Here is a 14,258-nt window from a genome sequence, read left to right as displayed (position 1 = left end):
GGAGAACAGGAAAAAAAAAACAAGACGAGAGAACAGAAGCTGATCCTCAGTGAGACAGATGAGAAGGGTAGAACATTACAACAATTTCTGCTTCTCTAAAGAGCCTTTTTTGGTCCACAGTAAACTCCACGCCGTCTGTGGAACCAACAAACATAGTTAAAGATCCATCCATCAAAAGGCTCGTAAGGAAACCAGTAAATGATTCATCTACTGAATCACTCTCATGGATCTTATATCACATCCAGAGTTTTTCGAGTGTCTGAACGGAACCGTGGTGCGTTCTCTGCCTCGGTGTGAGGTCCTTCAGGCAGGTGAGAACACCCGGGTCCGAGCGCGTCCGAGAGAAGCGCGGATTCTCGCACGGACGCTGAGTGAGAAAGTCATTCGACTCTGAATCGACTCACTGCGGGAAGTGAATCGAACATGGTTGTAACGCTGCAGAAATGCCATGTGTTCCAGAGATGTGGAGAAAATAAATCATACACAAGAGAGATGAAACCGCTTATTTATATCAACTGTACGTGTGCTCGGGTGATTTTTCTGATCTCTACACACACTCGTGGAACGTTTTCTGTCGTTTCTGACCGATGTACGAACGTGTTTTGAGGACGTTCTCAGCTCTACACACATCTCAGACAACTTTTCACTGCGAAAAGTGATGTCCAGTTTGAGACCAAAGCAAACTGTATAGTAAACGAATCAAAAGAATCAGACTCAGACTTCGACTCATAGATGTGAGAGTATAGACCAAGCGCTGATTAGATCCCTGAGGGGGGTGGGGGGGGGAATGTCTGGATTTGCAGGATTTCTAATCACTTTTGATTTAAAAAAAAATTTTCAAATTGAAAAACTCTCCGTTTTGAAGCAAAGCAAACTCACCTTGTATTTCTCCCAAGAGCTCGCTCGTGTTCAGTCTCTCCATTTTCTCTTTCCAGTCTTTAGAAAGCAGTTTTTCCATGCAGGAAGTTTCTGGAGAAAAAAAAACAAAACAAAACAAAACGTGAACAGAGGAAAATGTAAGTCATTAGCAGTAACTATAATGCGTACAGATTTCATCCATAAACAGAGACACGGTGAAAGATGGGACGAAATTCATGAAGAAAAAAAAAAATATGTGGCATAACATAAAATAACGGAACATAACAGGTCACATGACCTAGAATTCAATTCCACCGAACGAATTCATTTTAGTTTCATGAAAAAGAACAATCCTTAAGGGTCGGTGTCTGTGCTTGTCTGTTTGGAAGTAGAACACTACTATAGAGGGTTTCCCTATCAAATGAAAAAGATGTAGAAGCTAAGAGCCTTTAATTATCCAATGAAACCTTAAAGAACCCTCGGAGAACCTTTTTTCCCCTCAGAGAGAGAACAGAAATTATATTCAAATGAGGTTTGTTTAAAAGAAATCTTGATATATATATATATATATATATATATGTATGATGTATGTATGTATATTCTAACACGTTAGAAATATTTTAAAAACTTTCTAAACACGTTTTTTGTTTTGTTTATTTAACTAGTGTTTTACTGATTTAGTTTGTCAGATATAAATGATATATCGTGATTCCCGTCGTGTATCATAGAAACGTCATCAGGTATCGAGTTGATCAAGTATGATATCGCCCTGCCCTAGGTGGTGAAGGCTTAAAAAAAAAAAAAGAAAGAAAGAAAGAAAATGACTGGATCATGAGAAGAAAAACCGAGCAATAAAAGATTAAAGGAATCAAACCTACCGAAAATAAACATTAGGCTTAAATGATAATCCGTAACGAGGCGGCGTGTCGGAGCGAGGACACGGAACACGGTTACACAGACCCTAACAATAACCTCCTGTAGAATAAACACAGCAGGGGCAGGAACTGGATTAAACGTTATAAGAAACATTATATTCACGTTAATGAACGTGTAATACGTGCGTCACTGTGGTAACGTCCATCCTCAGTGCCAAGGTGAAACCGTCCTTCCTTCGAAACGTGAACGTAAACGCGGTCAAAACGCAGCGGAGCGGCGAGACGCGGCGCTGGACTTTCATCATAATTAAATATTACAATGCTTTGAAGGGGATAAATACATTTATTTTTCCTAGAATCATATTATTATTCCCTATTTCATTTTTTAATTCTTTTACAATCGAAAACGTTTTATTATGCTATCGATGCGCATAATATCTTTTCTGTCTGTTTTTAAAAGTTTTTTTTTTTTTTGGACAAAATGACATTTTCTGAATTTTCTTCCCTTTTTGTTTCGACTGATGTTCGACTACACATGACCTTACTATTTGTTTGTTTGTTTGTTTGTTTGTTTGTTTTTTGGGGAAATAAAATTGAGTGAGCTATTAACAATCTGGAAAAAGAAATAAATCATCGGACTAATCCCAGATCCTCGGTGTGAATCGAGCGAGAGGTAAGCAGAGGAGTGAGGTATGCTAACCCTTAGCGCTCTCAGTTAGCACCCGGCGCTAGTAGTTCGGGAGAGAAAATGTCATACAGTGCTCCTCACGCCCAAACCCAGACGTGTCTAAAAGCGACCAGGAATCAGGAAGGTCAAGTTCAGGCACGGTGCCCGAGTCCAGCTTTAGATATCTCGCAGCTCTCGCTAAAAACACCACTCGTGTTGGAATAAACGCTAACGCTAAACGAACGCTGATGCCGGGTTTAGACAGATGTGCTAGCGGTGTAACAGAGGTCGCGAACGTTTTCAGAGAGTCGTAAAGTAATTTTCTAGCTCACTGTTTGACAATTTCCGGCAAGAAAAAAAAAATGATACATGTGACTCATCTTAGAAAGAAACAGTGGTTCAGTTCAACTGGTTTTTTTTAAAAACTTATTTATTTATTAATTTTGTGATGATTTTGCTATTTTCCTCCGGGACACATTGGGATTTTTCTTTCTTTTTTTAAAAAGAAAAAATTCTGTCCTTTAAAATTTAGTTGTACGAATCCACACGTGCACGACGGTTTATTTTCTTGTGAAACACTTTCTTCTTTTTTTTAAAAAAAAATAATAATAATAATTCCCTTCTCTCTTAGGAGTGGCTTTAATCGTCAAAAACCTTTCTATCAAAGTACTTCATCTCCTCCAAAGAAGCATGGTGGTGGCGGCATGCTTTACAGTACAAATATTATTTAATAAACAAGAGGTTGTTCCATTTTGTTCATTATTATTATTATTATTATTATTATTATTATTATTGTTTTATTTTCCATGTTTATTCATTTAATCTATGTATTTGTTTTGCTCCAGCTTTGTCTCAGGAGGGTTCTTTTCAGAACGTGTAGCTCCTGCCGAGAATGTAATATCGGACTATAATAATAATAACCACTAAACGCTCAGCAGAACATTTCCCCAACGTTACGCTACCAAGAACGTTCGGTTCGGAGAACATGTAGTCCTGTTCAGTTTTCAGGATATGTCTGAGAAAGTTTTTGCGTAACTTTGGAAAACGTTCCCGACAACGTTCCCGACAACATTCCCGCGACATTCCTTTATCCATAAGAACGTCCAAGCTAACATTCCTGAGCGTTTTTTTTTCCCCCTCGTCTTTACGAGGAACGTCTCAGACGGCGTATTAGAGGCTGACGATCGGACTGAAATACTGAGAAGTCGCGGATTTCCAACCCGGATATCCGGAGAGAAAGGGACGGAAATGCTTACTAAATTAAAATAGAGCAGAAAAACAAGACATCATATTACGTTCATACTTTCACACACACACACACACACACAGGATGGAGTCTGGGTTTAATGAGTCGACATGGATTTCTTGCAAGCTCTGGATTTGACTCGGGGCTGGCGATAAGGCCGATCAGGCACGCAGGCACTCCAGAGAGACATTAAAGGAGAAGTGGAGGGGGCACGGACAGGGCAGGACGGCAATGATGAAAACAATTAACATTTGTCCGGCAGACAATGAATCAGGAGGAGGAATGGCTGGAATCTGCAGAGAGAGATGCTGTCCGCGGATGCTGATAAAGAACACGCTGCTCACCAGGCAGAGCCTCGGAGCCTGGGTCAGGCCGTTCCCATCACACACACACACACACACACACACACACACACACACACACACACGCACACACACACACACACCCAAAAATTCCCATACACCACAGCAGGCCTCGTCCTATTTTACATACACACTCAAGCAAGACAGTTAATAAGAGGATCAGTACATGTATATATGCAAATGAGGCTTCATCTAATTAAACATGCACTCCAATGACACATCAACAATTTGCATATTGAATAAAAACTGAACATCTAATCTATCCCACAGTTTATTCATTTCTCCTACAATCATGTCCCAAAGTGTTTTATTCCTCTTACACCAAAGCAGTTTCCTGCGAATACTTTTATTTTTCATCCGTTTACAGTTACATTTAATGTTCTACGAAACAAGTTCTCGCTTAACGGTCGTTCCCGTGTTCCACTCACCAGCCTGTCTTTTTTTTCTCTCTCTTCTGAAGTTAATAATACAAAAATAAATAAATAAAAAACGTTTGCAGTTTGCGTACGCAACTGTTCTGTCCTTAAAACCTCTGACTGTTACAAAGCGCTGACACTGGAGACTCCTTCCTTAAACGTGACATAAACGTCTCAGTACAAATCAACGGTCACACGCGGGTTGTTTTTTTTCTTTTTCAATGTCGAGTGTACGTTGTATTCGGAGTCCCGAGCTGTTAACGAGCTGTTGCTATGGAAACGATAACGTATCAGAACGAGCTGCTGCTATCGAAAACTAACCAACACCTTCTGACCAATCAGAGTCCAGAACTCAGGAGCAGAGCTGTGGGATTAGACTGATATAATCACGATCATCTGCGGATGACATCATGAGGAGAAGAAGACGAGGACGGGGAGGACAGAGCGCTCCAGGCGAAGCTCGAGCACACAATGACTCGCTTGTGGCGAACAAAAATCGTCAGACTCTGTTACTCCGGAGTCTGACGCTTTGTGCGACTGTTGTGGTATCAGAGAACATTCCAGCTCAAACAGATCATCGTGGAATATCACGTGAAAACCGGACGTGTCACCTCGGCGTGATACGGAGCCTTCTCCGTACGGGTAAACGTCAGCGGAATTCTGCAACTTCTCCACGCCTTCGCGGACGTCCGACTCGAGCCGCGTAAGAGTGTATCGCGCTCTCTGTTAGCGGGTCACTCTAACACCGCTCGGTCTTTATTGACTTTCTGGATGCAGTTTGTTTCTTCGACCTCGTGTCAGTTCAGGGCTGAATCTGTGTGTGTCCTGGCAGGAGGATCACACACTCACAGGGGGTCTGTTGTGACTCTGCTTCTCCTCCAGAAGGCCGAAAGGGCTTCCTCTGTCAAATTCAACCCCCATCAACACACTCGACACTCCCGTCAGATTGTAAAACACACACACACACACACACACACACACACACAAACACACACACACACAACAAACAGAACCACAAATTCTTTCCTTGCAGATGAAAAGAGGCAAAAACAGAAACTTCCTTTTACGGCACACGGACGATGGAAACTGTCCTGATCGGGTCAAAGAGTTTATGGAAGAATTTCCCATATTCCTTGCTTTCTCCTTTCTCTCTCTCTCTCTCTCTCTCGCACACATACACACACACACACGCACACACACACACGCACAAACAGCACAGATGCTGCTCCAGCACTTGATCATTAAGCAATGCACCAACTGTTGGAGATAATGCGGTGCCAGCTCCCATTCTGCTCCACTCTGCCTCCCTCGAGAGCGGTCGCTCCCTGCACTCCTCCACACACACACCCACACACACACACACACACACACATAACATCTGGAATGTGCCAGACCTGCCCTCTGCTCCTTTTTACCTGGAAGAGGTGAGGAATTTCCACCGTGTTTGTGTGCGTGCATACGTGTATGTGTATGTCTGTGTGTGTGTGTGTGTGTGTGTGTGTGTTCGATTCAGAGGAATGCATTGAAAGCTCAGTGGCTCGTCACTGAAACATCACAGCTCCGAACCTCACCGAGGGGGATAATAACGAGGTTAGAACGAGGGTCATCTGGGTTGTTTCAAAACCACCGTTGCTAAAAGGCGTTGTGGAATTTCTGTCGGTTACAAAAGGAGGAATATTTCCGCGTTTCGACTCCCTAAAATCAAAACGGCTTCGCGCTCGCACAGAGCCAAAAGACACGCCCTGAACGATAACGCACATTACAATTAACAGTGTGATCATCAACTAAAACAACGACGGGGCAAGGCTCGAGTTTCTTTCTTTCTTTCTTTCTTTCTTTCTGAAATTCTCACGACAATAAAAAAAACTGGACGAACCAGCGGCAGAATCTCGAAACACATCGCAGACATTCCGCTATAAGTTTAAACGCAATCGTTTTAATTAAAATCTTCACGTGTATTTTTTTTTTTAAAGCAAACCGTCTTGCTCTTCTGGTCATGTCTTGGTTAATAATCAACACTGCGATTGTAAAAAAAAATGAAGGAAAAAAAAAAATGGTTGTTGTCCAGATGTGGGCCCCCGCGTCCTCCACTCCTCCTCGGAGATAACGCGATGAGGGGAAACGATTCAGCCTGGGTGACATTGGAATGAAAACAATAGGCCTTATCGGTCTCCTATTTACGTTTTCCCAAGGTCCCCTTTCCCCGACAGCAGGCGTCCGAGCCTCGCCGGATCCGAGTCGGCTTCCTCTGGCACGGCTCCGCTCTGGCAGATCGGTGCACGGGCGCTTGGCGAGCGGAGCTTGGCGTATACCCCGCTGATCTGGAGCCTCTCTTGAGACAGAAAGCAAAACTAGCAGCCATGTGTCCAAAAACACAGAGAGAAAGAGAATTCCTTTACCCAAAACGACCGTCATGCCAGCACCCTGGAGCTAGCCTAGCGTGGTTCAAATAAACCCCGTGTTGTTGTTTTGTATTGTAGCACCCATGCAGCACTCCAGAGATATAATACGTCCCTCTTGAAACAAGAGGATTATGCAGCACAGCATGCCTCGTTAGCTAAACCCGTGCTAGCAAAACTTCAAACAATGGGTCTACGGACTGAGAAAGAAACCCTCCAATACCCCAAGCTACAACAATTTTAGCGCTCTATTACTAGCCTAGTGAGCTGAAATGAACTTCTGAGCTTTTTTTTAGCATGGATCTTGGAGATTATAGATGCTCCTAGCAAGAAAGTTCGACTAGCACTAACAATAAAAAAGCGAGAGACTTCAATACGCAAAGCTTCGATGCTTCACGTTAGCGTTCCATCGCTAACCTAGCACGACTAAACGGACTCTCTGCGACAGTGTAGCTTGCGTAGCTTTTATTTTTTCTTTTTGTGCACAGATCAAAACACACATAAAAGTGAGACTATCGCTAGAAAAACTTTATCCAATGTCTCTGAAAACTGAAAAAAAAAAAGTTTTAGTATGCAAAAAAAAAAATTATATATTAATTTGAGATATTAATGCTAGCATGAAAGGTAGACTAGTGCTAGCAAAACTTCAGAGAGTGTGCATTCAGACTAAATAAAAGCCTTGCGTGCTAAAAAGAAGTCTCTGGGGCAGCCGTGTAGCTTTTCCTCACCTCAAAACAGGACTGGATCGTCCGGCTGCTAGCATGAAATCTAGCCTAGCGCTAGAAAAACATTAAAGCTAACACTAACGCCAGTCAGAGTGGATTATTAATACGCAAAACCGCCCTGTCGGTCTAGCATGACAGCTAGCAACATCCTCCCGAATAAACAAGCCTCGTTTTAGCTGCGGAGGTACGCGGGCCAAACCGCCATGCGGCGTGTCTCTTTGACACCGAGACAAAAACTCCACGCCGCTCTGATGGATCTAACCGCTATCTGCTAACCAATCTCTGCTAAAAACCTGCCGCAACAGATACGCTCTCATACTCCGATCACTAGAAGGAAAAAACACACACACACGCACACACACACACACACACACAGAGCAAAAGACAGAGCAACCAGATTGCAAACACGGCTTTAAAGACGTAAAACGGAAGAGTGACGGCACTCGTAAATCTCCGCGTGTTTTCTGTAAACGGAGATCTCAGCACCTGGTAAGAAACCACAGCCAAAATGTCTTGTTTAACACTCGCACACACTCGCACACACTCGCACACACTCGCACACACGGCGTAAACAATGATCATTTTGCTCGGGGGAGGGGGGTCCAAAATTTTTACATAACAAGAAAAAGAAGAAAACATTTAGAAGATTATTTTTATCTAATGACGCCCGCTGTACTGCACACGGTGCTAATCTCTTGCTAGCAAACATCTTTCGCTTATTTTTTTTTGCGTATTTGCAAACGTTGAGAGGACGTTATTTCGGAATGTTCTCGGAACATTCAAAACTCCCAGGTTTTGTTTTTTTTTATGTTTTGAGAACGTTTTTAAAAAGACCCGATGCCTTTAATCGAACGTTCTGTTAACGTCACTGGAAGAACGTTCGTTCATAACCTTGACAGAACCTCGTCGGAACATTAGCCAAAGCTGGGTAGTTACGTTACATTAGCTGGTGTAATTAATTTATTTCTATTTCCTGGTTAAAACGACAATTTGTTGTTCATCTGTGTTAGCGGATATCGTGACAGATTATCGTGATATGATATTTTCGTCATATCGACCAGCTCTACTCTAACATGACCTTGTACTATAAAAAAATGAATAAAATCAATGTCATCTCATCTTCAGTCTTTCTCTTTATTTATCCACATCACGGTGCAAATGATGCTTCTGAGTTGGACTTGAGTGTGTGTGTGTGTGTGTGTGTGTGTGTGTTTGTGTGTGTCCATCCCAATGACTCGTGCCCCGTGGCGTGATGCCAGCACATCTGCCATTGCCCCCAGGCCTCACACAGCCGTCGTAATCCCCACTACAGGAAGCTGCCCTTCCTCATCAATCCCTCTCTCTCTGCTCAACAAGAGATGGAGAGAGAGAGAGAAGTAGAGAATGAGAGAGTGGATTACTTCACTCTATTCCTCTCCACACTTCTTCTCTCATAGTTGGATATTGTTCTCCATGAGCATGAATTGTACATTGTGTGTTTTCCCACAGAGTCCCACTGACTTCCTGCAGCTTTTGCACTTTTTCTTCCTCCTTTAAGCTCCTCTTAGTTCATCTAGTGCACGATCTAACAAGTACAGATAATATCCACGTCTACAAAAGCTCAATTCTGACATATAATAAAGGGGGGAAATCGATAAAATATCATTTTTAAAAAAAAAGGTATCATTTTAAAGATGATGTAAAAAAAAAAAAAAAAAATCTCAGAATATCACAATGCTACATCACGACGATATCATCATGATTCGTTTATCACCATATGGTTCATGGAGAACTAAAACACACAATTCACACACCTGTTTAACGCAATCTGATAATACACACTGTCCCGTGTGACTCCATAAACGTGTCTTAATGTCTTTTCTTCACCTTCAAAAAAGAAATATGTATATATATATATACATATATATAAAAAGCCCAAATAATAATGTCCCATCTTTTCATCCTCTCAAGCCTGGCTTTCATCAAGCCACCAAATAAATAAATAAATAAATAACTCTGAGCCTGTCTTACCAAAAATATGTCACAAAACGCTTCATCACTTTAAAAAATAAAAAGGCAATCAAGATGGCGGACATTACGATTATTATGACATTATGACGTCATCAGATCGGGTTTAAGCGTGCTCAAAAATGTCCACGTTTCTAATGGGCCTAGGGAATTATTACTTAATTTGTTAAAACAGAGAAATTACATTGAAAGAGCCGGATTAAGAAAGAAAAACAAAACAAAAACCCCTAAGCATTGTTTTCCAGTTTGTGTGGAAAACACACCGTTCCGGATGCTCCTCGACGACCAGGCCGGCTTTATTCCCGAATTCTGCCGTCTAAGCCTTTCCTCCCCCGCTTTAAACAATACCAATACGACAGTACGTAAATCAAAAAGCCCTACGGATCTCCGTCTCTCTCTTTCCTCGTCTTGTCATAAAAACAAACTAGAGGCACAGATTAACAAAAAAAAAAAAATAGAGAGAGAGAGAGAGAGAGAGAGAGAAGGAAAACTGCAGGCGCACACAAAACGTTTGGAGGGGGAATCTTCTGAATGTCTTAATCACAGAGCGACTAAAACAAGACTCCATCATCATCACAAAATGAGAGTGTAATAATTACAAGAGGCAGACAGGAAAGTGAAACGGCAAAAAGGAAACATGTTTTGTCACTCCCGTCAGTGAGCCTGCAGACAACAGCTGTTAGCGGCGACGGCATCGCGCAACGCTCCTGAAGTCTCCATAATCACGCTGTTATTGAAGGGAGGACAAAAAGGGCACTAATTGCAAGGGAGCAATCTAAACGTAATAGGTTACACACCCGGGCGACGACGCACAATGCTCACCGCTAAAACTGAGAGTCAAAAACATACAGAGAGAGAGAGAGAGAGAAAGAGAGAGAGAGAGAGAGAGAGAGAGCATCTGGATAAAGAACTCCACTACAACACGGTGTACAACACTGCCTCGTCGCTCATTTTCTGCCAATTACCCTCCCTCCCTGTCAACAGTTTTAATAACCTCTATCATTTCCAGAAGATTTTTTTTCTTTCTTGCGTTCTTTCTTTCTTTTTTTTTTGCGCCTCGGTTAAATAATTTCGTCTCTTTAATATGCAAATGCGCCTTTTGGCATGCATGGGTGAAGAGGCTCAGGCTTCTCGAGACGTGTCAGTACAGTGTGGAGCACCTGCACCTTGGGGAAGGCTTGATTTAATTGACACCTAATACTGTTCATTATTCCACTTAGTGAACACCTCGGTTAGTCACCTGTAGGTCGCTGAGAACCCCGGCAGCCGTTTCCGCTTGTCAACAGCTTGTAAAAATAGATCCTTAAAGATTTGGGGGGGGGGGGGGGTAGGACAGGAAAAGAAACTCCGAAAAACGCCTAAACCTCTACGTCGTTTTTTGATCTCCGTTAAATATTTTTCAAAATGGAGATACACAGAGAGAGAGAGAGAGAGAGAGAGAGAGAGAGAGAGAGAGAGAGAGAGAACAGCACTAACTTTTAATTTGTACTTCTTAATCACAAATATTCCTAAAAGCGCCAAATCCTAAACGAGGTGTGTAATTCAAAGCAAAACCATTTCACCGTAAATAACAGGTCTGGAGCTGCTGTCTAATTGTAGCTCTTGGGTCAAAAGCAAACAAAGGCACGCACAGGTACGCTCTTCTTTTTTCTTCTTCTTTTTCTTTTTTTTTTTTTAAAAAGACAGAATCTATTCTTCGATTCTTCGTGTGGCCGTGAAAGTGTTTCCCTATCGGAAAGGCTTCCAAGGGGTTCTCCATGGGGTTCTTTTTTTTCTTTTCTTTTCAAGATAAGGATTCCTGGCTTCCTAAATGGGTTGGTTGAAGAACCCGCTTTCTTCCTGGAAGCTTTCCCGATAGCGTCCAACAGTGTTCTTCGGTTGCTAGGTATCCCAGCTTCCTAAAATGGCTCTCCTTGGACACATTTTTGAAAAGGAAAACCAAAAGCACAAAGAACAACACGTAACTGGTTAGTTTAAGGGTTCTTCGCTTCCTAATTGGGTTCTTCTTGGAATCATACGCTGATCACGTTCTTTGGTAAGATCATGATTCTTGGCTTCCTACATGCAAATTTACACTCTTGGAGATAAAATTTAAAGAAAGATTAAAATCTAGATCCCTTAAAAGACTCACTGGCTTTCATTCTCGCTCGAAGTGTGAATATTTCCTAGTGAGAAAGTCTTCCAAGCACATAAATAGTTCTTTAAGGGGTTCTTTGGTTCGTTAAGGATTTTCGAGCTTCCTGATAGGGTTCCACAGATCGGGAAATCTGAAAAGATTCCCAGCGCGTCCCCGTTAGGACGACAGACCCCGGAGGAACCCTTGAGAAACCCATTTTCCGGAGAGTATCACCGCTCAGGCCATGACTACGAGCCCTGACCTGTCTGAATGAGAGATATGCGCGTCAGGCGTGTATGAATTAACCGCTCTCAGGAGCACGCTCGACACAGGACCTCTTCACAAATCCATTTTAGTGCAACGCTAATCAAGCCTTCAATTATTCACGTGGATCGAAACCTTGAACAAAGAGCCAGCTCGTTAGGAAAAGGAAGAGACTGGAGGAATTCTTCTCGGGTACTCACGGTGGCCCGTAAACGGTTTCAGTGGACCGAACCAAGCACTTGAAAAATACCTTAGTAAAAAAACCCCATAGTTCAGCGAGTAAAGGCGGCTCCTCGACAAAGGAAAGTTCTCACAGTCTCAGCTACGTACGCTCACCAAAAACACCAACGATCTCTGCTACTTTCTTTCAAGCTTCATTTTTCTACACAGTGTCTCTATACACATTCATGACAGTATAAGATGGTTGGTCAGTGGGAAGTTATGAGTGGCGAAGTAAAGAAACGTTGGACCACATGCCCAATAGGATTGGTCCAAGGAATCATCGCCCGTATCCAGAGCGACTTACATTCATCTCATTTATACATCTGAGCACTTGAGGGTTAAGGGCCTTGCTCAAGGGCCCAACAGTGGTTGCTTGGCAGTGCTGGGGCTTGACCTTCTCCTGACCTTCTGATCAGTAACCCAGAGCCTTTAACCACCGGCCCACCACTGCCCCTGTCATTTAAGTCAATCATTTGTATTTGTTGGCTATGTCGTACATAATCTGCATACGAATGCTAACGTCGCTGTAATTGTAGCTCAGTGTTGCGTAGGAAGAACATAAACGTCACCCGATAGCATGAAGCGCCAGTACAAAACAAACAGTCACTTCGGACTGTCTTTACTCATCTCGATCACTGAAGCATTAAAAGTGTTAAAATCACTGGGATGTTGTGAGAAAGGGGTTTTACGTAGCTGGATCTTCATGCATTTTAGGCGAATACCCCTGATTTAAGGTGTTACTCTGAACGGAGGATTAAACTCGCAGTTAATCAAGGACGCAGTCTGAAGATCCGAAGCCACAGGTGAAGAAGACAATTAAACACTCGAGAATAAAGGTGAAGAAGCGTATCTGATGAGAACGCTGGCTGTTGTTTTGTGGGGGTTTTTTTTTTTCTTTTCCAACTCAGAGTGCCAGCTAACTTCCCCTCCAACCCATTCCACCTCTTCCTCCTCTCAGATGCCAATGCCATCTCCTGATCTCCTCAGGAGGGGCTCTCTGGCTGTCCGATGTAAAGCCTTTACATGTTTATATGAAAGGACGGCGCTGAATTATAAATGTCGAGCAAGACCGAGGCCAGCGTTTTCTCAAGGCAGCTGTCCAGAACGAAGACTCGAAGATTTGGCCTGGAGATTAAAAACTCCCCGAACTCCAGAGTCTCGCCTTCCTTTCAGCAGAGGGAGAAGAAAGGCGAAAGATAAATAAATAAATAAAACAAAGTTAGTTAAAAGAGCAAGAAAGATTGCAAGGAAGAAGTACAACTTGAGGAATTTTGAGAAGAAGCGAGGGAGGGAGGGAGGGAGGGAGGGAGGGAGGGAGGGAGGGGGTGTAGGAGGGGGGTGTATGAGGGAGGAGCGATTAAAAAAAAAATCTAATCAAAACTTAGCGAACGGAGATAAGGAGCCAAGATAAGGCCATACTACGAGCCCCCAGAACTGCAATCTCCACTTTAAGCTGGAGAGTGGCAGCTGGCAGAACAGCTGGCGAATAGGATTAATGTCAGAAGAATGAAATAAAACTCAACATATGTCCGAGCCCGAGGTGGCGGGACTGTGCGTGATTGCGCCCCGATGGACACCATGTGTACAGCTCGGCAGTTCTCCCCGCTCCACAAGGTCACTTTTGAAGAAAAAAAAAAAAGACTAAGACTATTTAATGCTTGGATAACAAAATGAACTTTCTTTCACTCTCTCTCTCTCTCTCTCTCTTTCTCTTTCTCTCTCTCTCTCTTTCTCTCGTGCTCTCGTCAGTCTGGTTTTTCTTGGCAGATGCAGCTCGCTACGTTCTGTTCATGGCATGGCTCGTTAAGGTTCGTCCATAATGAGCTCAACCTTTCCACTAAATGGGAAAAAATTAACAGAGAGAGAGAAGAAAAAGAAAAAGAAAAAAAAAAGAGCACGAAAAAACAAGCATCCTGCCGATGATCTTCCAAACGCGGTATCTGGTCATATCTAGATGTGATCCAAGACATCGGAACCCATTTCTTTTCGTGGATTTGCTTGAAAATATTATCACCGTGCCATTTTAACGACGAGAAAGATAGAAATAAAGAATGAAAGAAAGAAAGGATGGAAGGAAGGATGGAAGGAAGGATCGAGGAAA

The 14,258-nt window shown here is 42.7% G+C and overlaps 1 protein-coding gene across 12 annotated transcripts in view; it reads right to left on the bottom strand.

The window, feature by feature from the left end:
- Positions 1-14,258, bottom strand: part of sox6 (SRY-box transcription factor 6) — a 194,225-nt gene that overhangs the window by 94,654 nt on the left and 85,313 nt on the right. For all 12 annotated transcript variants that reach the window (XM_053634385.1, XM_053634387.1, XM_053634392.1 and 9 more), the window contains one exon: positions 880-969. In XM_053634385.1, coding sequence (XP_053490360.1) covers positions 880-969 — 90 coding nt within the window. The remainder of the gene's footprint in view (positions 1-879; positions 970-14,258) is intronic.

The sequence above is a fragment of the Ictalurus furcatus genome, chromosome 10 (genome assembly GCF_023375685.1).
Source record: "Ictalurus furcatus strain D&B chromosome 10, Billie_1.0, whole genome shotgun sequence".
NCBI classification, from domain to species: domain Eukaryota; kingdom Metazoa; phylum Chordata; class Actinopteri; order Siluriformes; family Ictaluridae; genus Ictalurus; species Ictalurus furcatus.
Note: the sequence above shows the minus strand (reverse complement) of the source record. Positions and strands in the feature narration are given on the sequence as shown.